The sequence below is a fragment of the Pipra filicauda genome, unplaced genomic scaffold (assembly GCF_003945595.2).
Source record: "Pipra filicauda isolate LSUMZ 115617 unplaced genomic scaffold, ASM394559v2 scaffold128_size5466820_pilon, whole genome shotgun sequence".
Classification (NCBI taxonomy): Eukaryota; Metazoa; Chordata; class Aves; order Passeriformes; family Pipridae; genus Pipra; species Pipra filicauda.
Genome location: NW_024103751.1, coordinates 4,708,811 through 4,732,633, shown reverse-complemented (window position 1 = coordinate 4,732,633; position 23,823 = coordinate 4,708,811). Strand labels below are relative to the sequence as shown.

The window sequence follows — 23,823 nt, the reverse complement described above, 5'->3', positions numbered from 1 at the left end:
AATGATTCTCTGGGCCTGTCTTCTATTAATGCAGTTATTATCTCTGTCTACTGTTAGCCAAATTTGAGGGTAGTCTTTGAAGCATGAGGAAAGTGATGTGCTGGAGGAGGTGTCTGAAGTTCTCATCCTTTATGGAAAGAATATATTGTGTTACAAGTGTCATTAGCTCTTTCAAGAGATCTGTCTGGGATAATACTTTTGTCTTGATCTGCTTTATGAACTAGAAAAGGTACTTGGTTAAGAATTGTACTTTCAGTTTTCTCTTTCTGGAAGCAAAGGCAAGAGAAAACTATTCATGATTCTCATTCTGGACTCAAATTCACACCTAACTTGTCCTGTCATCAATCTGCAAAAATCACAGGCTTGAAATAAAAGATGCTTGGTATAAATAAAGCTTATAGCACATATAAAAATAGGAGAAAAGAGTTCAATCTAGTTTAAGTAATGATAAAATAAGTGTCTGCAGAGGTTTAATAAGACAGTCATACACAAGCAGAGATCATCAATTCTTGGCAAAAATATTCAGAGGATCAGTCTTAACTGCAAGACACTACCTAGACACAGATAACCTCCAGAACATGTCCAGATTTGGCAATTTTACTGAAGTACTCAGATAACGTAATACATATTTCAACATTTAAACATTTCCTTCTTTTGTCTATCTGTGATATAAAGCAGCTCCCACCCACTTGACGTTATAGACTAAGTGATTCAGATCTATTGGCTCTTGGTTGTGGAAAAATCTGCCTGGAGGTCAGTCGTGGTTCATACCACAAGCAACCATCCTTTTTTTGCTCTGCTTAACTTCAGCTGGCATTTTTAAATGGGCACATGTATCCTTATTTTCGGCTGTGTTTGATTAAAGGTCTGCATGGAGTGTTATGCCAAGTGTAAGGACCTCTGTGTGCTCTGTGCATGTGGGAGCCGGTCTGTGAAAGTTAGCTGGCCCCTGCTGTGTCCGAGCACAAAGTAAAGGAGGTGACTGCAATTCAAAGGCCAGAACTGAGAGCGAGCCTAGAGGAGGCCATTGCTGCCACTCTGGTGGTATCTCACCTCAGCAAATTGATCCAGCCCAGAAACTACTTTAGTAGTCTCAGAGAAGTTCTGCTGTGTCCCTGAATGTCTTCTCTGAAACTAAAGGAGGCTTCTACTTGCCCCCCATTTCCTGTACACAACAGTCAGACTTTAGTAATTGGGACTTTTCTGATTTACGAACCCACGTGAGACTTTTTGGATTCATTATGCATGAAGCAAAGTGTATTTGGGGATGAATAATGTTCCTTCTTTTTTTCTTTTCACTGAATAGTTTGGGGGCTGGGGGTTTTGATTCCTTAGGTATTTTAACAGAAATGCATTTTTCCTTTTGACAACTCTCAGAAATATGCTCCTTTAAGAACCTCCTACATGGTATATGTATTTGCAATTTGTAAACACAGTATGTCAAAGAATGATTTGATTCAGTGGCAAAGCAGCCAGCTATTTGCATGTCATGAGGTCTAAGGGAAACAAACTGACCCTCAGCCTTCCCCCATCCAGCCAAATTCTGATGGGACCCTCAAATAGCTCTGGCAAAGTGTTCTGTTTCTTTTGGACTTGATGAATGCTTGTTTCTGTGAAGGCGTGTAATTATTTCTTCCTTTATTTTGCTGCACAAGTTACCAAGAGAAGCAGCTTAAAACAAAACGTGAGTATTGAGACTCTTTTCTGTTATTACTTTATCTGATAATCTTTAAACGTGGTAGTATACAAGGTACCTAATTTAATATTTTGAGCAAGTAAGCAGGAACTTTTTTCTCACACACAAAACTGCTAATTAAATTAGATGTAGAATCCTACACATATAACAATATATTTTTGTGTGTGTGTACCAAAAGAAATACCATGCCTTTCCTTTGGATGCAATTCTTTACGTTGTATTAATTGGCTCACTCACTAATTTACAGAAAGATTATTTGAGGTTTCCTTTGTAATGGGATGAGGATGAATTTTGTTTACTCCGAAGAACAAGTCAACCAAAAAATGCGTATGCTGTCTCCTGTGACATTTTAAACCCCATTTTTATCTCCTTTCAAGCTTTCATAGCTATTTGCTTTTGCAAGAAAAATTTCTAGATAATATCTATCAAGTTAAGTCACTTCTTTCTAGCGTAACTAATATTAACACCAAATGTGGATTGTTCTTGTTTTTTGTGGTTTTTTTCTTTGGAAGTAAAACCAGTTTCCAAACTGATTTTTTTACAAGTCAAAATATTGCTGGAAACAAGAAGTATCATCTCCCAGTCCTCCCCCCATAAGATACTTTAGCTTTCAGCTATCATATTTTTATGATCAAAATTATGTTTGGAATTTGAAGGGAAAGAGTAATATTGAAAGGATATATCACTGTTTACTGCAATGGTGCTAGAAATATGTGTCTCTATTAGAGAATTAAAAAATTATGGGTAACAGTGGCAATAGTCCTTAAATTACAGTCTATGAATATTAACTGTACTGCTACATAATGGCAGTCTTTTTGATAACGAGATTTAAAATTAAACTTGGAGAAAACTATCAAATGTAATTTTCACTTCAGTAATAAAAATACTTAAAAATATATTTCTTTAACCATCCTTGTTTTCAAAAACAGGATGATTGGAGCTGGGCACAAAATCTCTTACATTTAGAAAGCAAGTTTCAGATGCCTTTGTTTTATTTGTGTTCATATTTTTCTTCTTATTCATGTAACAAGTTGGCATTTCTTGAGCAACTGAACAGACTGTAGTGGATTTAATATATTAACATTATAACAGTTTACTGATGGTCTTCCCATGTAATTTCATTACACTATTAGGAAAGTCACTTTGATTCAAAGGTGTTTAATTGGTAGAAACTTTCGAAGACTTACTAACCAGCTTGTAGGATTAGAGGATAATGAAATCAAGAGCTGCTTGAAAAAGCTTCTGATCAGCTGAGACCTATGGTGTATCGAGGTTATTTACAGGCAATCATAATTTACAAAACGTGTATTTTTTGTTGACTTGCTAAAATGTGTTCTGTGGGCTCTATACCAACAATCCCAGCTTTCTTCCTTTATTTTCCATACCTGAGTTTTATTTCTCAAAAGAATAGTTTAAAACTTTTAGTATTACCTCACCATGGACAGATAGAAAGAAATGTAAAAGTCTTAACCAACATGCTTCCAAATGTCAAGCCCAAAATAAGAAGGTGAAATTCTGAACCTGTTTGAACGAACAACCCTCCTGTCAACTCAAGATCTAGGTACTGTAAAGGCTTTTAGATCACCTGGGGAGGAAAACCAAGCTGAGTTTTACTGCACACTTCCCTGCCAGTTTAGGGTAAAATGATATCTTATTGCCTAATTCTAAGGCACTCATAAAATTAATTATTTCCAGTTAAACTGTTCTATTAAAATTTCTAAAGCCCTAATTTTGAAAGTTGGTATGGCAAAATGCTGCTGATGCTCCACTTGGGCTCCTGCAGCTGAGTTCATTCTTCTGGGAACAAGGCACACACACAGCTCTTATGAGAACATTTTTTTTCATACTTGTTTTTTCCTGTAAAATTTCAGTGGGATGAAATAAGGAGAGTTTTGTGGAAATATGTAAACATTACTCAAAAAAACCCGCGTTAATAAAACCCCATGGCATAAAATTCTGTAGCAGAGATACAGTGAAGGACAAGACTGTTGCAAAGGCTAACTAAGTTGCATCAGTTGCCTTCATAATGATGGCTAAACTTAATTTCTGCTAGAAATCACCCCGGAGAGAAATCCTTTAAGTACAAAACATGCCTTGCTCATTAGCCTCAGGAAGGTTTAGGTTAGTTTTTGTGAATATCCGCATTCTCTGATGCTGTGCAGCATACATCAGCTGTTGTCCCTTCTTGTTTCCCCTTCTTTGACTAAGAGTTTTCTTTGATTCTACTTCATCCATACTAGTATGTTAGTTTTCTTCTCAGCCATGGTTGCCTTTGAGTTTGAATTTGTTCTAAATCCATATATAAGGACTGATAAGTTCTTGCACATCTCAAGATACTGTGGATAATGGATCTGAACACACTACCCTAACTTGCTGGCCTCACACCTAGAGGCTTTATTGCTCAGAAAAATATTCATCTTCCTGTAAAATGTCTTTGTACATAGGTAGCAGAATGGATAACAAGAATGAGCAAGTGCCAGAGCGTAGTGTAGTTCTTGACAGAACATTTTGTGTAAGAATATTAATCACAACCTCAGAGTCATTAAGGACACTTGCAAAGTTCACAACTGGAACATTTTATTGTCTCAGCTAATTTTTGAAGTTCTTTCTACCTCTGGCACCAGAAGTTGACCACCTTTGTACAGTGCTTTTAACCACCCCGGGCCAATGCCATGGATACAGCCTGATGAGCAGACCCATCTGGTGGCAGAGGTGAACTGACTGGCTTCTTTTGTTCCCACTCTACAGGTTTGCTCTCTGACCATGAGGAAGTCAATTTATTAACCTTTTCTGTAGACAAGTGTGTTTTAAGATTGCTTTATTGTTGGTAGAAAAACATTCTGAAACCTTTGAAAGGAAGCCTGTAAAATACTTCAGAGGATTAGGTTATAATTCTATTTATCAGAAGCCCAGAACAGTATTAGGCTGTAAATGTACTTATCAGGAGCTCAGTCTTTCTCAAGTGAGCTCTTCAAGTTTCAAATTCAGCCATATCATGATTCATTTTTGTATTAAAACATGCAAAATTTTGGCATAACTATAATTCTGTGGGTCTGGTTTGCATTAAAAAAAAGTATAGAGAAAAAACTGTTTCATGCTGATCTTCTGATTGTCAATCTTTGTTTAGTTTGGTGCTTGAAAACAGAGGAACACTGAGAAACATTTCAAATTAAAAGTTCAAAACTGTTTGGGTTAGTTGGATTTTTTAAAATACAGTAGCAGAATTCTTAATTTGTTTAATCACTTGCTTAGACTTATTACTGAACACATTTACCAGTTTTTACAGAAATTAGCAAAAAGGTCTTGGATTATATTTGTTCCTTAATACAATTTCTGCTGCTGTATTCCACTCTCCTCCTCCTCAGACCAGCATTTTTCCCACAGCAGGTCAGAGTTATGGTCTCTGAGCATCATCCTGTCCTGAAACCAGTCAATTCCATTTGACGTGGTTGCTACATTCTTCACATCATCACTTGAATAGACTTTACTGATTTCAATGGTCTTGTTGTTCCTTGAGTTAAATAACTTGTTCTTAAAATGTTCCTAAGTGTTAGAAAGGAATTTCTTCATTCTTATCAAATTCCCTCCAGCATTCTAAGATTTTAGTGATGATTTTTATTTGTCTGAATCAAATGTTGACTGTCTTAGGTGTTCAGACAAACTTTAGTCTTAATTTTCCTTCAATCAGAAAAGGACAATCCTACATTGGAACCAACTTTTAGTTTGTGTGTATTTATAATCGTAGAAATAAATCCACTCTGAAAATCATAGTGCCAAAAGCAAAACCGTGTGCAACAGTGGCTTCACAAACTATGATTTCTGTTGGTGTAGTAAGCAGCCCAGGGCTTGTCTGCAGAACCATATCATCGGTTTTCAGTGCAAAGCTTGATAAGAAGGTAGCAGCCAAGCCTGATGGAGCACTGTAAGCAGCAAAATTGGCCATTCATTTGGCCTACAAATCAAAATACAACAATAATTGAAGTAGGGATCTTACATGCCAATACTATTAATAGTAGCCTTTGCATTTCCTAAGCTGTAATACCACCTCACTTACCACAATCTTTTAACAGGACTGAGATCAGAAAACTACCTTCGGTTCATTTTGATAAGGTGTCATATTTTTATTAAAAGAATGCTGTGGCTAGGTTTATTTCTTTTCTCAAAAAATCCAGGTCAGGTTGGTATAGCACAGTTGTGAGAGAAAAGGAAAAGCCTGTGCCACTGCAGCAGATGCTTTATTATCACTTGGGGGATTTATGTTTGGGCTGGGAGGAAGCAGGTATTTTTTTTTTAAATAGGGTAATGAAAATTCTTTCCAATTTTAGCTTGTTGCTAACATTGCTGCTGATGATGATCTTTTTCTTTTTGCTCATTTTATTTCTTCAAGCAGTTCTAACTGGGTCACAGGGTTTTAAATAACCCAGCTAGAAAAAGTTGTACTGCATAGTCAGTTGTATTTATTATTGTCACATCTTAACTAGTTCATCTCCAAATACTTAATGTTTCTTTTTCTCTTGTAGTACTTGTACATTGATAGAAGGGAAATGCATTAATATTTCCACATAAGTACAATATGTTATTCTCTACATTCCCACCATTTTAATTAAGAAAGAGTAACCCAGCACAAATGTCCTTTTGTTACCAAATTTCTTCTCTCAAAATGAAATCAACATGTCTGTTCCTAGAATTAAACACAATTAGCTTCAAAACTACTTCTTCAAATAAAATTTTTAAATTTATATAAAAAATGAAATTTAAAATTTTACTAGAAATTATTCTGTTGAGAATTTAAAATCCATTTTAGATCAATAGTGTTAAATCAAGTTTCACTTTTCTGAGTCCTACATTTCTGAAAAAAACTGTCATTTTCCATGAAGTGTGTGTGTGTGGGGGGGGGTTGTTTCATAAATATATTCTATTTAAATTCAGCAAAAATTTAAGAATAATAGAGTATTTAGATTAAGCTTAGTGCAAAACTCTGTTTTTCTCCAAAAATACCCAGGTGCAATAACTTTTTATTTATATTAGTTTTGTAAGCTTACAAATGTTTCAAGTTTCAGAGCATGAATTTAATCCTCTAAAAGGGATTAGGAAACTTTCCTCATGAGCAGGTTGTTGCCTAGCCATCTCTTGTAGAGTTTCTTGCATCTTCCTTAGGATGGCTTTGACTGCTGAACTGAAAAAAAAATTATACATATATATTTATATATATATATATGTATGGTGATAGATATTTTCCTTCATACAGTTTTTGTCAGCACAAAATAATTTTTAGATCTAGTTTCCCTGCTGAGTCCTGGTGAGGACTATGTTTAGTGTAGATGTCCATATCCCAAGCTCTCTTTTACTCCTCTGTATAGGGCAGAAGAGCAGAGTACTGCCTACATTTCTTTCTGACAGAGCCAAGATTACTGAAGGCATCCAGACCTTTGCATCTCTTCTGTAAACTGGTCTGTAACAATTAATACCAGCTTAAAATTTAAAATGATTAGTGAGGAAAAGGAGTTTTGACATGCATGACCCTGCGACAATAAAAATAATAAAATCTTTCCTGTGGTGAACCAGATACCACAAACAAGCTGGTAACTCCTTTCCATCTAAAAGGACACAGCTTTTGGGGACTCATCTCTAAGTATACCTTTTAAAAGCTGTTCTCCAAGGATATAGGCAGCGCATATGCATTCAGCATGCATTCAGCTTCAAGCATGTAATTGTTTCAGCTGACAGCAATAGCATTTCTCATGTGTTTAGACTATGTGCACATCTAGCTTTGATAGGGACTCACAATAAGGCATCCACAAAATCTGTTTTGTTGTTTTGGGAATGACCTGACTCCTGCTCAAACACCCATAAGGGAATACTGAGGGGTTTCTTTCATCCTCTCTCTTTTGTCATTCAGCAGTGATACACATCTCAGTGGTCCATTACAGAATCATCTTGCGTCTCCCCTTGCAAGGTGAGACTCCTCTCACCCCACTTCTCTGGCCTGGCAAGGTCCCTCTGGAAGACAGCATAGCCATATAGTATATCAGCCACTCCTCCCAGTTTGGTGTCATCTGCCAATTTGCTGTGGCCTGACTCTGTGGCATGACTCTGTCCCATCTCCAAGTCATTAAGGAAGATGTTGAACAGTATTGGTCCCAGTGTCAGCCCCTGGGTACATCACTGACAACATTATTTTAAATTGTCTCTTATAATATTGTACCTGGGATTCACTAATGACCTCTCATCCACATCTTGGGCTTATGGTTGCTTTGCTTTTGGAACTCAGGCAGTTGAAGCTAATCAATGTTAAGCTGTCTAAATATCTTCTAAGTATCTAACTCATCAGTTAGTTTGGATAGACTTTATCACATGGCCCTTTTGCACCAGATGCAATCCTTAAGCCTGTTTTATGGTTTAATATGGGAAGTATGACTGAGAATACTGACAGGATTTTACATTACAAGGTACACCAATGCACAGCTGAAGTATTTCATCACTTCATTTTATTCCATAAATCTGACAGCAGTCAGAAAGGAATGAGTTCCATAATGAGCACAGGAGAAAACTGGCTTTACCACACTATGTGAAAACCTGCAAAAAATGTGGGTAAGAATTATATCAGAAAAAAGTAAAAGAAATTATTTAGATGACTACACCAACATTTGAGTTTGCATGGTGTAAACAAAGCAGAAGGCAATACCAATTAAGGAGAAAATTATGGAATTCCTGAGATGCTCGATCCCCTAGCTAAGCCACAACTCTTGTCCTTTTTGCTTGTAGTCATGGGGTGTGTAAACAGAGTACAATTCAGTACAAATTACCAGATCAACCTCTAAATTACCTGCTTTCCCTAGACAGCCAACCAAAATGGTCTCACTTGTGAACCTTGAAGCAATATAGTCAGATTGTTACAGCAGCATCCTGGTTGGCATCCATCTTGGCTGCTTCAAGGAGAATGTCATCAGTGAGAGCTCTGCACTCACTCAGAAGCTTCCAGAACCTATGCCGTGCCACAGAGATAAAACAGCTTATTCAAAGTTAGCATCTGTGTCTCTGCTTTCCTGTAGATAATTGTCTTGATTTGTAATATATGCCCCTAGTTCCTATTGCTTCTCTAGCCAATTTTAGAAACATATAAATTATAGTATCCTTAATGTCTGCAAATGTATGTGACAAATTGTTCAGCAGTTCTCACAAAAAAAAAAAAAAGGTGTGAAAATGAAGTTAGCAAGTTCATGCAAATAATCAAAATCATGTTAGAAGGTAAAAACCTGTACTTACCTGAAAATGAGCAAGTACCTCGGGTGGCTCACAGGAGTGTCCTCCTCATAATAGATCAAATTGGGTTTTTTATATCCTTCAGTCTTGTTCCAAGGATTTATGTTGCCATCATTTTTCTTTCTTTCTGCCTCTCTAATAAGGAGCCTTATTCCAATTATTATATGTTCTTAAAGAAAAAGATGGTGAAGTTCAATGACAGGTATATTTAGTTTGGGAAATAATCCATTAGAATTGTCATGAAGTAAAAGATGTAATATTTTACCTGTATGTATATATCTGCAAGCAGATGTATATATTAAGTCCCATCTAAGTAGTATTAATGTTTCTGGGCTTTTTATACTTATATAACATAAGGGGGATCAACATGTATTTCTAGAAAACATGAAGATAAATTATTGAGATATATTAATATTGTGGCTGTGCTTTTTAGCTCCAGTGATAAAACAAGCATTCTTTTCTTGATGACTCTACATTTATCAGGAGTCACAACTTCACAGCCATTTTCTTATGGCTTTCTTCACTGGAAGTCTTCTAGTGCTCTACATTTTATCGGAAATAATTTGACTCTACAGAAAGCCCCTGTTCTATTTGTTGTAGCTAAAGTCTATATTAATCTGCTATAACAGCAGGCTGACTAGCCAGCTCTGTTGTTTTATTTTCATCTGTTTTATCATTCGTACCATGAGACTGCTGCATTCTCTGAATTTGACCCCAGGGACCCCAGTTACAATATCCTCATGTCCTTGACAACATCCCTCTGCGCCTCCTTGGAATATTCTAACACTACAAATGATATCATGTATCCATGCCTACTAGGTACATAAAAATCAACAGTATTTAGCTTTGTTCCAATTTAAATAACAAAATCATCTTTTCCCAAGGAATGAAGACACGGCAATCTTTCCTTGTGCCTAGGACACGAGTTAGCAGCTGGAATGCTGGAGTCAGCATTTCATTCCATGAGAGTGAATAGCATCAGATCTCCAGAGATTTCTTAACTGACCTTCAAAACACAGAGTCTAGCTTCCAGCAAACTTAAAGTAAACATATTTCTCTAGAGATTAGGATCAAAGCACAAGAAAAACATTCTACTCAACTACGTGGTGCTCGTACCATTACTTGTTTATTGGAGCAAGGCTAAGTGGTGCTGGGAGAGATGAGATTCGCTTTTTTTATTGCATTAACTAATGGTAAAAGCACTTCTCAAAGGCTATCTAGACCTTTGCTAAAAGATATGCAAAAATCTTCCTTCTTTTTCATACCATCACTGCTTCATTCCCAAACATGATCTTATATCATCATGATCAAACTTTGAAGACTTTTTCTGAAGCGAAGCCTTGGGCAACTCAAACATTTTACTGGAGGACATTTTACCCAAGGACACCCTCAGGCTTTGCCTCTGGTCTTGGGGGTACTTTTTTAAAATTCTCAAGCAACCACTGTCATCTGTATAACAGAAGTAATAGCACCTTGCTCCCATATCCATATAGGGTTTTAGGAGGGTAATTATATTACAAATTCAGAAGTTCCTGAGGTATTACAGTACTGGGTCTTTTTTGTGCATACAACCTGGGCTTACTGGAACAGATTGAATTCCTGGAGGGGGGTGGGGTGGAAGTGAGGGATGGGGGCAAAGTAATAATCAAGAGAATCACTTTTTAAAGAAAATTATTTTGTATGCAGACTCTTTGATAACTTTAAAACATGATTGACATTCATTAGAATGAAAAAACAGAGATGTTTCTGCAGATAAGTGATTTGTCGGTAAGCTTTGTGCAACAAAAGGCACTATAAGTGACATAAATTCTTTATCTCCACCCTGCTAGGATTTTGCTTTTGCAACTTTTAGGCTGATTTGAAACTCTGTTAGGAAGCTGCAGTACTGATTCAGGAGGAGATCAGGAAGGTGTACTCAGGGTTATCCTCTGAGGCAGTTGGTAACTCTAATTTCCACAGAAAAAGGAATGAAAATTCCTCTGAAACCTAGTTTCAAGCTTGTCATATGACCTTGAATATGGAGCACAGTTAACCCCAAACATTCCTTGATTGTCTCCTTAGACACCAATTTATACTCCTTCCCTGATATAAAAAAAATCTTAACCTTGATTTTGATGATGACTGTAATTGTGCACTAGATGCACTGAGCTCTGTCTGGTTTTTATATGTCATGTTGTGTAAATGTACAAGCCAATGGAAGTAATTTTCTCATATAAATGGGTTCATTTGTTTCACACTCAAATTTGATCTTCAGGAAATGGAAGTCCAGATTCAAACACTATTATACTATTATTCCAAGGATATCACATAAAACACATCTGAAATATTTTTAAACAAGCATGTTTCCCACTAATCTGAGTTACAGATTATTTCCTTACTATACCCTATCTTGGTTGGCAAAAATATTAAGGGCAATAAGAAATACAGTAAATCAATTCAATGTTAAAAATTTTCAATTTACAGGAGCAACAAGTTTTCCATAGCTTATGCCAAACAATCAAGTCATTACTTTTGGTCTGAAACAAGTATAATAGCCTCCCTCCCTGCCCCTTTCCACCATTTTACCACTACAGCTCCCGGAATAGGTCAGTCAATGCCTGACCTTATGCATTGGTGCTGGTGGAGACCTGCAGTAGTTGTTCTTTTCTCACAGTTTGAACAACCATTTCAATTTAGGTCTTATGAAACAGAAACCCATAAAATGCCTTTTTAAAATTCAACTGTGGGTATAAGCCAGGCAGTGAGTGTGTAAAAAGTAGGAGGGCATAACTCTTAAGTGGACTAGAGGTAAGCTCTGTCATAGCTAAGCACTCCCTCAAATCTTGTCCTCCACATGCTTCTCTTCCTTACTCTTAGGCTTTGCATCTGGTTAAAATAAACAATTTAGCACTGTTATTCAAAGTGCAAAAATTTCATCTGCCCAAAGTCACTGATATGTAAATACTTCAGGAGATCTTCCCCAATTGTTTTTAACTCCTCTAAAATTTGTGGCTGCTGGTGCTGCCTGCAACCAGCTACATCCAGTGATTTTAACAAAGAGTGCAATCCAACGAGTCCAGCAGATGTTTTTGGGTTTGCTTCACTGTGAACTTTCTGGTTTCTTCTTCCTTCATTTCCAGGAATCAAGACCCAATTTTAGCAAAGTGCTGATGATCCAATCAGCAACAAGAAGACTGAAATAAGTCTTCATCTCCACAATCCTTAAAACATTCAGCATTGCAGATCTATAAGCAGCTGAGGTTTGGATACTTATCCAAGCCTCTTTAGCCTGAAAAACTGAAGGATGGGAAATTTGTACAACTGGCTCTCAATAGATTTGTGGTATTTCCTGCACTTGTTTGGCACAGAAATATAAACTAACTCACATTATTTTGGTACTGCCAACATGGAACCCAGCAATAAAGAAATATGTAAGAAAAAAACAATCTTTTCCAATAACAACAAGGGAAATTTTCTCTGAGTTATGATTTTGTTTGACTTATGATTTAGTTTATTTCTCTTTATATTTTACTCTTTGCTGTCCATGGGTATTTGTGTGACCTTACATTGCCACCAAATATTAACAGCACAGTTGGGATAATGCAAAAGACAGTCATATATCCTGGAGTCCCTCGTCTTCCTTCTGTTCAGTTAGGTAGATGTGGGGATATTTTGAAAAAGAAGGAATGAACAAAAGACAGGAATATCAAGAGAAAGTCAGGAAAACACCATAAAGTTCTTGCCCCTTCTCTTTGGCCTTTTTATAACTCCACAGTTGGTTTCATTTTTGGATCATTGCTTCTATGTCCATTATCTGATTTCTGGATAAACCATGTCTTAAAATCCAATTTATAATGCTCATAATACCAGTAGCTGTACACAGAGAATGTGAACTTGGCTTCATTTACAGGTGTCTGACCTGAAATAGTGTTAGCACGATTAGAATAAGCTGAAGCAGTCCTCTTGTTCCCCATCATGTTGGTAATACAATACAATACATTGTTAAAGGCTACCATTTTATTACAGAATGACCCAGCATTAAGAAATCTAGGGTACTGCAAATGATCAAAAAATGCCTGTCTAACTTTCACAGGTAATGCAGCATTACTTATTATTTGACCAAGCAAATGGCCATCCACTGAATTACATGATTTGCCCATCTTTCCAGATCACGTGGAGAACCCCAACAGAATGAGCAGCAGTCACACAGACTGTCATTACTGCCTGCAGTCTCTTCGTGGAAGGAAATATGCATTGAGAGATGAAAACGCTTATTGTGTTGCATGTTATGACAGCCTGTATGCCAACCCCTGTGAAGAGTGCAAGCAACCTATTGAGTGCAATTCCAAGGTAAACATCTAGCTTTTGATTCCTCTTCTTTGTTAAATTACGCACAAATCCAATTCCTTTAATGGCAGATTCTATATCCAATACTCTGCATATCCCTGTGTTGCTGAGGAGACCTAAGCACGGCAGCTGTACATCCACACACAGGAGCAGTGCTATTTTCCCAGAATAGGAAAGCTCTGGGACCAAAGATTAGGAAATCTGCCATATATATATCTCAAGCATACGGCAAGGCTGTGTGTGTGGACCACAACTAGACTTCACCTCCAGTCACACACTGGCTGCAGAAGCTGCACAGTACCGGAGAGATGATACGGTGCTGATGTAATTCAGTGTATCAGGTTGAATGAAACTTTGGAATTTCTGAGAAATGTCCATTGAAAAAATATTTTGTATATTGAATAAATTACTTTTACTGTAGATTTTGACATGCAGGTGCCAAACTGAAAAGACAACATGTTTATAATTTACATATCATTCCATGTGGTTTTGGAAATGAAGTATTTTTTAATTTTTGCTTAATTCCATGCTTACTTTGCTCATCTCACAGATGGCATGTTAGTGGTAATGTTTCTGACCTTGGCTTTCCTTTCAACTCTCCTTTTCCTTACAATATTAATTAATAATACAAATTCCTCTGTGGTCTTTGACAGGGTTTCCAGTACCCCATATTTCAATTTAAAGCACATACACTTGACTTTAAATTTTAAGTTCAGATGAAACCTAGCAAAAAGCCTTTGCCTTGCCAGTTTCAGTGTGCAGTGTTCACCTTCCCTCCATGCTCACTTTGCCTCCATTCTTTTGAAATAAACGGTGAAAGTTACTAAAATAAGTCTCTTGGAAGGTTTCCCCAGCCAAAGCACTTCAAAGCACGTTGTCTGAGTACAGGAATCATGCAAGGAAAATGCTGGCTTGGATTAAGACACTCCTCAAACTCTCATCAGCATTCTTGCAACAGCAAAACTGAACACGTAGCACCAGTCAGGTTCACCTGGAAAACATACGCTTTCAACTCAATAATTTCACTTTTAAAATTGAATATTAATGACAGGATTACTATTATCAAAGATCATACGCAAGAAGTTGTGTATTTGGACTGAGTGGAAGGAAAAAAATCTGAGAAAAAAGCAGGGGTGACAAGAAAGGAGTGCAACAGGTTAGAGTAATCTAGAAAAATGGCCCCCAGAAATCTACAGCTAATGTCCCACCTCTGCCAAGGTGTTAGAGCTTGGCTTTCTTCCCCTCCTTCCTACTCAGTCTTTGCCTCAGGCTGGTCTAGGCTGACAGCCTTCTTCCAGCAAGGTTCAGAGTGCTAACTAAAACAAATTAAAATGTTAAGTGCTCAGCACCTCCTGAAATGAAGCATGGTATTTCTTTCATTTTGAGCACTTTAAAAGGTGGGGACTTGACAAAGGATAACAATGACATTGGATTTGTGCCCTTTTGTGCTTCTTACTTATAAAGGAGATCTGGAAGAGGCTGGTTTATGTTTGGGGGAGGAGGGCTGAGGTTTGGTTTTGCCTTGTTTTTTTAACCTTGGAAAAATTATATATGCTGTTTGGTCTTTTTTTGAATTCTTAGTCAAGGTCTCATACATACATTGTTAGCTCTTTCATTTCCTAAGCCTGCTGAGCCTTAAACAAACATTTTTCTGCTCAGTTTTCAGGAGGATTTATATCAGGTGTAAACAAAAGCAGTGATTTTTTTAAATCTTCCTAATAATCACTTTGTTCTCAATGAGATTTTAATTATTTGTTTTCTGCAATAATGTGATCTTTCTTTTAGTGTTATGCAGTGTCAGCTGGAAGAAAAAAGAAGTAACATTGAAAATACATGAGGTTCATTTCAAATTCTATAGAGAATGGACTTCTTGTCAGGTGGTCTGTGCATATTAAAAATGTTTATAACTTGTTTCCCCTTGAAGGCCAACTGTAAAATATAAAATGATTCTTCCCATAAAAATGTCTCTCTGATGTTACATAAGGAAGGAAGGACCATTGTATCTGCTAGAGCAGCTCCTAATGGCCTCTGCAAGAGATCTACAAAACAGCGTGACATTGAGTACTTACATCATTCCTGAGCACACCCCTGGCTGGATTCACCTATCATCTTGTCAAGTCACCACTGCAGTGCTCTCCGTTTTTTATTTTAATTCTGTGAGGAGCTGAAGGATAAAAACACTGTGAAGAAATGTTTTCATTAACATGAACTTACTTTCTCCAAGGATCTGGCTTACAAAGGCCGCCACTGGCATGAGAGGTGCTTCAAGTGTGCCAAGTGCAGTCGCTCACTGGTGGAGAAACCGTTTGCTGCCAAGGACGAGGTCTTGCTGTGTACAGAATGCTACTCTGATGAGTATTCATCGAAGTGTTTCCACTGCCAGAAGACTATTATGCCTGGTAAGACAACAGGGACCCTTCTGTGAAAAATAGAGCTGCATTTTTAATTTTGAGCGCTTTCTTGGAAAAGCAGGCTACAATGTCCTTGATTTTCAGTACAGCTTTGAGATGACTACTCCTCCTTTCTGTGTAGTACGCTCGTGGTAGTGAGGAGAGGGCAGGCAGATACCTCTGATCTAGCACTGACAGATCTTATGAATCCTTATAAAAAAAATCAAGAGTTCAAGACTGGGTAAAACGAGTTCATCTTATGTCCTTGATTCTGTTGTAGTTCTTAGGAAGCATATCCCTCTGTGAGAGTAGGTAGATAAACTGAGCTATTGTGAGCAGGAGTGACTGATGAGACAGGACATCTGCATGTTTGTCTATCACATTAACCAGACCTTGAGCTTATGTTCTTTATACCATTCCTTTCATTCAGAAATATTTTTGTTTAAACTGTCAAAACATGACAATCTGCCTTCAAATCATTATCAGCATTTTTGCTAAAAAGAATACATTTGTGTTTACAGTAAGTTTACTTCCTGCCATCAGCAAACTTGAAAATTCTACACTTTCCACTAAACTGCCTCTCAGTTTGTGATCACGTTTGTTCAGGACATCCTCTAGGCCTTTCATTGCTACCACACCAGTAAAGCTCATACAGCAGAGAGATTGCCCAAAAGACACCTCTTCAGAGGCATCTAGGAGAAGCCATAGCACTGAATGTGGAAAAATGAAGCTGCTTGCTTAGGCAAGCAAGTACTCAACTTTCAGAACAGATAACTACCCTCAATGGTTAAAACATTTTACAGATCCTGCATATAACTCTAAATACCAGCTGCAAATTATCTGCTATGGCCTCATGACTACTGGCTTGGGAATTTTTGGTGAAGGATATCAGTAAATTTGGCAGTGACACAGGAATTTTCTCTTTCAGCAGATCTAATACCAAACAATAAGGTCCAGGCTGTGCAGAATTATTGTCTTAGTATAAATACTAGGTTATTGATGTCATGTTCAACCTGAACGCTGATTTGTAATTTTACAGTTTATTTCCTCTTCATGACAGGTAAAAGCTGTATTAGAGGAAATAAATGTTGTAGCAATATAGTTGTGTTCAGTTTAAAGACTATATACTGTATAAATGGTATATAGTTTACAAAAATGTAGTCAAATAGGCACACCTTACTAGATGTGATGAGAATAGTACCAGAATTTACTCAGGTTTGCGTAATTGTCTTCTGGTGTATATTCATGTCTCAGGTATTACCCCAGAGTCTAGGAGTACAAATCCTTGCAGCAAGCGCCTGAAGGTAACAGTGCAAACAGAGAACTGAAGGGGCATGGGAACACCAGCCCGTCTCTGTGTCATTAACTTCCTTCTCATCAGCTCACTAGCTCTGAGTTGAAAAGACCTAGTAGGCAAAGACAGTAAAGTTAGCCTTCTGATCACTGGAATCACTGGGATGAAGCTGCAAACCTTTTCTGTTTGAATACAACCAGTAGTTTCTCCACTAGCCCCACAGTCCAGGAAACAGGTAATGTGGGATTAATCTGTTATACTGGCAATTCTCTTCTTCATGTGGAAAAGATGGTAAATTACCTTGCACCTGTCTTAGCAATCTAATGCTACCTACAGGGAAGGTATGATGGAGATTCACTGGAAAATTCGTTCTCAGTTGTCTGTGCGTATCTTAGACTTATGCTTCTACCTCAAGGTGTACAGGACACCTGTACACAGAGATAAAATCTCTGAAACTCCTCTGACAGGTATTTAACTGAACTACTTTCTGTCCTTGAGCTGTATCAAAAGCATCTAGTTAAACATGATAAAAAAACTGTTGATCTAGGATGAAAATATGAGCTATAAGAAGAGGCAGTGTAATGCACTGCATCACAGAAAAAATATTTACTTTTAAAAACTGGCCAGTTTAAGCTGATTAAGATAAATAATGCATTTATAATTGAAGGAGCCATAGTTAAGGAAGACAAAAGACAAGACAATAATAGATGTAGTAAGCATCCCAGAAATTAATTTCTAATTTATAAAAGTGCTGTGAATCTGAACATTATCACTGAGTTGGCTGGCTTGAGAGAAAATCTGAGTAACTGAAGCATAATCACAAAGAAAAAACCTCAAAAGATTAATATAAGGACAGACTCGAAATCACAGCTTAGGCATTGTAGCACATCTTTTGCCAGGTGATTGTATGGATCTGAATATGTTCTTGAAATTTCAAGTACATTCTTAGAAGCTCTATTAAATTTAAGATAAGTGCTTTCTTGGGTGACCTGCTACTAAGATCGAAGGTTGAAAACAAGAGTATTCTCAACATTTAAAACTTATACTACAAGGCTGTATCGGGGGGGATTGTTCACTTTGGGTTTTTTCAGGTTCCCGTAAAATGGAATTTAAGGGGAGCTCCTGGCATGAATCCTGTTTTGTTTGCCGGTATTGTCAGCAACCGTTGGGAACAAAACCATTAATCACCAAAGACAATGAGAATTACTGCGTGCCCTGCTTTGAGAAGCAATTTGCTCACCATTGTTACTCTTGCAAAAAGGTAATTGAACATGTAATGTAAAACCTGTCCTAATGAGACATGGTGGAAAGGGTTGGGTCATATAAAACATCTGGTGAACTAAGAATAAGAGCAGAGTCTTGCTTTTGACATTGGGCACTGAAAGCCAACTGCAGCAGTGTCAGCTGTCCACTCTGGTTAATATTAATCTACGACTGATTATCTTTGAAATACACTTATTGACCAAAACAAATGCTTTGGGCTTCTTTTGTTACTGATTGTGATTTTTAGCAAAGGTTAAACAGAAAGTTATGTAAAAGCCTTCTTTCCTGATAATGTCTGATTTTGCCTTGGCAAACTTGCCTCTCTTTCCATCATTTTTATGCATATATTCACATGTACAAGTCACCTAAGCCGAGCAAGGCATCCACAGTCTTGTCTTTTTTTTCCTTGAAATGTATCAGGCAATTATCAGCTCAAGTAACATTCAATTGTTATAACGCTAGTCAAGAGTCCCACTGCTTCAATACATGACACTTTCCCTGTGGGTACCAGAAAGCTTGATTTCAAATGAGTTTTTCTTTTTTCCCCCAAGTACAATGTGATTTCTCACATTTTAAAATTGTCTCTACTTGATGAAAAAAACTCAGAGTATCATACTATTCATCATACTATTCTAATGTGATACTGTTTTCTAGGGAACTGTTTTAAGCTGTTTTTTATGGCAGAATTTAACTCATTCTTTAGTACCTCTATCACTCTGGAAGCAAAACAAATTTTTTTTTTCACTTCATCAAATAACTTATAATTTATGCAGTTATTTAATGTTTACCTGTAAACTTGTTTTTTTTTCTTCAGTAGTTAAACTTTTGAAAGTACTTTTATATATTTTCATGTCTCTACATCTAGCCTTTAATTTGTATTAAATGATCACATGGCAATTATAGTAATTATGCTTGATGTTTATTAGAGGCATTGAGGTTAGCAGCACCAATGTGAAATAATCAAGATTTGCTTCTTAAAAATTCTAGGAATGCAAAGTGTCCCCCTGTATAATAGCTGAAACAATTGTACTTCTTAAACTTGCATCAGTTCCCATAAATGAGAATTGAGCCCAAAGTGATTAAATTGCCAAACTGAAACCGTGAATTTTGTGCCAGTGATTTTTAGATTTTAATGGAAAGGCAAACGTGACTTTGGAATAGCCCAAAACTGGAATGTTAAAGGGATCAGGAACTATTTAAGTCTTTTTATTGTTTGACACGATGCAGTATTATTCTTTATTTCCCTGAAACTCTATTCCCCAGCGCTATTTCTGCTTAAGTTTCTCCAACTTTTTCTCCTCCTGTTCCAACTGTATTCATTCATTCATTCATTCATTCATTCATTCATTCATTTATTCATTCGCTGTCATGCATGTGATTTGACAGTAGAAACACTACCTTACAACTCATCTTTATAGAATTTTTTCTGTACAGTCTCTCACAACTTCTGTGAAATCAGCTCTTTACCACACATATGGGAGCCATAAAAAACTGGAAATTTTCCTCTTCAGAAATAACCAGTGCAGAGCTGTGAGTGAGTGGCTGGGAATGAAAGTTGATGACACTGCTAAACACCATTTTTTCTTCTTCTAACAGTGTAAATCTCTGTTTTGCTTAGACTTCTTTACTGTCTTTCTTCCTATTTAAAATACTGTTTCAATTGTGAGACAGCAAAATACCAGTTCCAATTGGAGACTAACCGTTATCTCAGCATCAGTTCTCTCACCCACTGACCATCACTGAGAATTTCTCTTCTGAGAGCATCCCTGATTTTAAACCTTTGTCTACAATAAAACAGAAAAATTTCATTAGAAGACAACCTGATTATTACAAATTTGGAGGCTATATTGTGATAGAAAATTGAAAAACAAACCACTAGCTCATTGAGCTCAACTGCAGTTAGTCAAATTGAAAATACAGATGAAAAACAGTTGATGTGACCACAGTCTCACCTCTTGTGCATATGGGAAGAGAGAAAACAAGTGTAATTACTTATGAAGGATGGGACAATCCTTCCTGATTCACACCTTTGTTTCATTGCTCTGTCCTTCTTTGTCAATACATTAGGTAATAACTTCTGGAGGCGTGACCTGCCATGACCAGCCTTGGCATAAAGAATGTTTTGTTTGTGCTGGGTGTAAAACCCAGCTGTATGGACAAAGGTTTATTTCCAAAGATGAGTACCCATACTGTGTGGACTGTTTCAGCAAATTGTATGCTAAGAAGTGTGCTGCTTGCAAGAAACCTGTTACAGGTGAGTCTCATCTTTTAAAGGGGACTAGACAGTGATGAATCATCAGTCTCTTCCAAAAGCTTTACTTTAGAAAACACCATTAAAAAATAGTCTCATCACAATGAAAGACTGAAGGAGTTCACCACTAGAGAGACACACTCTATATTACATGTAATATATCTTGCTAGGACATGCTGATTACACATGTTCCCTAACTGCCGAGGAGTCGTTTTATGTGCCGAAAGGAGTTCCTCCATCATTTGATTTGATTCTGCACTAAAATTCCTCCTTAAAAATATAAGAAAAGGGTTTTTTTTGCTCTTCCCAGGACAGTACGCACAAGTCCCTCATGTCTGTAATTTCTTCAGTTTTGTTTTTAAATGCAAATGTGATCAAGCTGAACACAGATTAATTGCCTGCTGGTAAGGCACACCTGTCAAATTAGAAAGCTTGCCAAATGCAACAAAACTCTATCACATGCATCCTTTTGTACTTAGATGATTTATAATTAGACATATATGTCACTAGTCTATGACAACTGAAGTTTTCTGAGAGCATTTGCTGGTGTTCTGCATTGTAATTCTATTATGTGTGGACTAAACTGTTGAAAAAAATACTGCCTGATTTTAACAGATGCATGCTGCATATGTCAGTGGACAAAGAAAATGATGATTACCCAATCAAATGTGCATGATTTTACAAAAAAAATCCAAACAAACACAAAACAACAACAACTAACAAATCAAAAACATTCAAATCCCCACAAACCTCGAGATTTTATTTCAGATACTTGTGTTAGGAATTCTGTGATCTGGTAATTTCCAAAAGACTCCATCTTGAAGAAACTTAGGTGAAAATTATAAATTTCATTAAATGTTGTATAGAAACTATATGTATAAGCATATTGCAAATAATTTTCATGAGAATTTGTTGGGAAGATCAGCAAATCTGAGCGAACATTCTGATAAAACCATTGTGTTCAGAGCTCATAATGGAATATGCAAGCAAGCGAGTGACTTGTGGTTTTACTTACAATACTTCTCACTGTATTTAATTTTAAAGTTATGGGGTTTTTTTCAATTCAGTCAACAAAGAATATTTCAGACTATGGATTTTTGTTCATTTGTTTGTTCACTGTATGCATGACAACCTGATCACACATCAGAAAGCAATCTGTTACATTTCTGAACCACGTTCAGAAATACTGGATTCATATCTTTTTCATAATCTATTTCAGCTCTCGGAAGTGCCAAATATATCTCATTTGAAGAGCGTCAGTGGCACGGGGAATGCTTTAACTGTGCAAAATGCTCTGTCTCACTGGTGAGCAGGGAATTCCTCACTCGGCAGGATGACATCCTTTGCCATGAATGTGCCTCTGCTTCGTAGTTCTGTGGAAAGCTGTACAGCTGCATTATTCTCACTCTGTAACAACACAGTTCATTACTCTGCTGTAAGAAAATCACATAAAAGTTGTAACAGTTATTTAGTCATTCAAGTAACTTTCCCTCAGCAGTTTAATTCTATCATATCTATAACTGCTTATAAAAAAATTTAAACAGCCCCATACTGGTTAAGAAAATTATGCAGAAAAGATTCACATATATTTTAAATCTAACTACATTATGTTTTCCTTGTAACACACTGCACTCTGCTGTTAGAAGCTTAAAAATTTACCTTTCATCTCCCATGAAACCAAGGAGGATTGTGAAAAGTCTGTATGGTATATGAATATTGATGAGGCATTAACATTGTTTTACGGATGCAGACTTGGGCATGGAGAGCTAGGCACATACATTTTTCTATTGGATCATAAAATCGATGAGAACAACTCATAAATATTATATTCGTCCACACTTTAGGCCAAAAAGATGCTGACAAAGCAGGCAGAAACTGTGAGGAGGAGATGCTTCCACAGAGAGGGCCACTGAGTCAGAGATGCTCCTTCCAGGGCTAGATAAAGGGGAAAAAAGGTCACCTTCCTCCTCTTACTGGGATTGCGATTGCTCCTCAAAAACATAGTCTTCAGGCATTCAAAACACTACAACACAGGTCCTTTCCCAAAATTGGGTAACTGTGCTTAATTTTTCAGACATAGTTGCTCTAGAACATAAATAAACTCATATTTTGAAAAAAAGAGGTGAGGATTGCCCAAGATTGAATAGTGCTAATGTACATTTTCTAATATACCTTAGGATATAGGACTAAGGTATATAGCTAATATACCTAATGTACCTTAGGACTCTTTCTCCATTGTCTTCACTAGACCTTCAAATACATGCATAAAGTGTATATTTTAATTAGCTGACACAAGAGCACACTCACATTTGTCCCTTTAACCTTGTCTCTTCAAAGCTTCTTTGACAGCAATCAAAGCCCTGTTAATGGCCTTACCATTTCAATTCTGCTAGGTCTTTGATTCATAGTCCATCTTTTTTCTTGTAAATGCCTGCTTGTGGACAACAGGCTATAAGCTCTCCAGAACCAATACTCAATTCATGTTACCATGTGCCACATGTAGTTGCCAATAGTGTGTCAAGAATTAGTAATGTTGTCATTGCAAGCTAGGCAGTTCTTGCTTGCAGTACAAGGTCCTGGTTTCTAGGCAGCTGGCTTCGAGAAGGTTCTATCTGCTTGCTAAGCTTCAGCACTCAATTGTCTGTTATTAAAGGTCATCTAGAGCTGTGTTACAAACATATTTCTTCCTTTTTCCATACTGTATGTTACAGTGGCCTGGTCCATGTACTGGGCCATTGTGAATGGAGCAGTGATGTTAAGAATACTAGGTTCTGCACTGTTCAGCACTGTTTGAGTCTTCATCTAGAATGTCTTTAAGTCACTCTTCTTTAGATTCTGACCTTAAGTGCATAGAATTTTTTGGCTGACTTGAGTGACCTTTATTCATAGTGAAGACAGCCATTACTTTAGATAGGAGACTGAAAAAAAATACTTTAAAAAAAAGAATATGTGTGCATAGCTAAGTCAAGGCTGAACTGCAGTGGCATAAGATCAGTACAAATAATGACTGACCAACAAGTACATAGCAATCTGTTTTCCAGTCAATAAAATATTATCTTTTGTTTTACGTGGTGTTCATTTTTGGTTTTCAGTTTCCTCTTCCATGGTTTTTATTGCATTCTAGATTTTGATGAGTTTATGCCTTTTCATTTTATCCCAGCTGCTTTCTTTTCTATTTACTAATCTCACATGGCTAATACAAGTTCTTGGTAAGGCTTAGACTCCCATAAATAGAAATATGTTTTATTGCATTATGTATATAGACAGATATATACATATACATATACATATACATATACATATACATATACATATACATATACATATACATATACATATA

At 36.8% G+C, this 23,823-nt stretch overlaps 1 protein-coding gene across 2 annotated transcripts; it reads left to right on the top strand.

Moving 5' to 3' along the window:
• The first annotated feature begins 899 nt into the window (after positions 1 to 899).
• Positions 900 to 23,550, top strand: FHL5 (four and a half LIM domains 5). 2 transcript variants are annotated; one of them, XM_027724739.2, is made up of 6 exons: positions 900 to 1,684; positions 13,107 to 13,288; positions 15,510 to 15,684; positions 18,061 to 18,230; positions 20,300 to 20,486; positions 21,703 to 23,550. In XM_027724739.2, the coding sequence occupies exons 2-6, from the start codon at positions 13,130 to 13,132 to the stop codon at positions 21,852 to 21,854; spliced, it is 843 nt and encodes a 280-aa protein (XP_027580540.2). In that variant the 5' UTR covers positions 900 to 1,684; positions 13,107 to 13,129; the 3' UTR covers positions 21,855 to 23,550. The 2 variants fall into 2 exon arrangements, with proteins under 2 accessions (XP_027580540.2, XP_027580541.2); XM_027724740.2 differs by lacking the exon at positions 900 to 1,684 and having other exon boundaries at positions 12,394 to 13,288.
• The last annotated feature ends 273 nt before the right edge of the window (positions 23,551 to 23,823 follow it).

Bases quoted from the DNA above. Each gene is read 5' to 3' on its own strand.
- FHL5 (XM_027724739.2), top strand. From the start codon at position 13,130: ATGAGCAGCAGTCACACAGACTGTCATTACTGCCTGCAGTCTCTTCGT. The intron at 13,289-15,509 runs GTAAACATCTAG...ACTTTCTCCAAG, and splicing joins CTATTGAGTGCAATTCCAAG to GATCTGGCTTACAAAGGCCG. The intron at 20,487-21,702 runs GTGAGTCTCATC...AATCTATTTCAG, and splicing joins TTGCAAGAAACCTGTTACAG to CTCTCGGAAGTGCCAAATAT.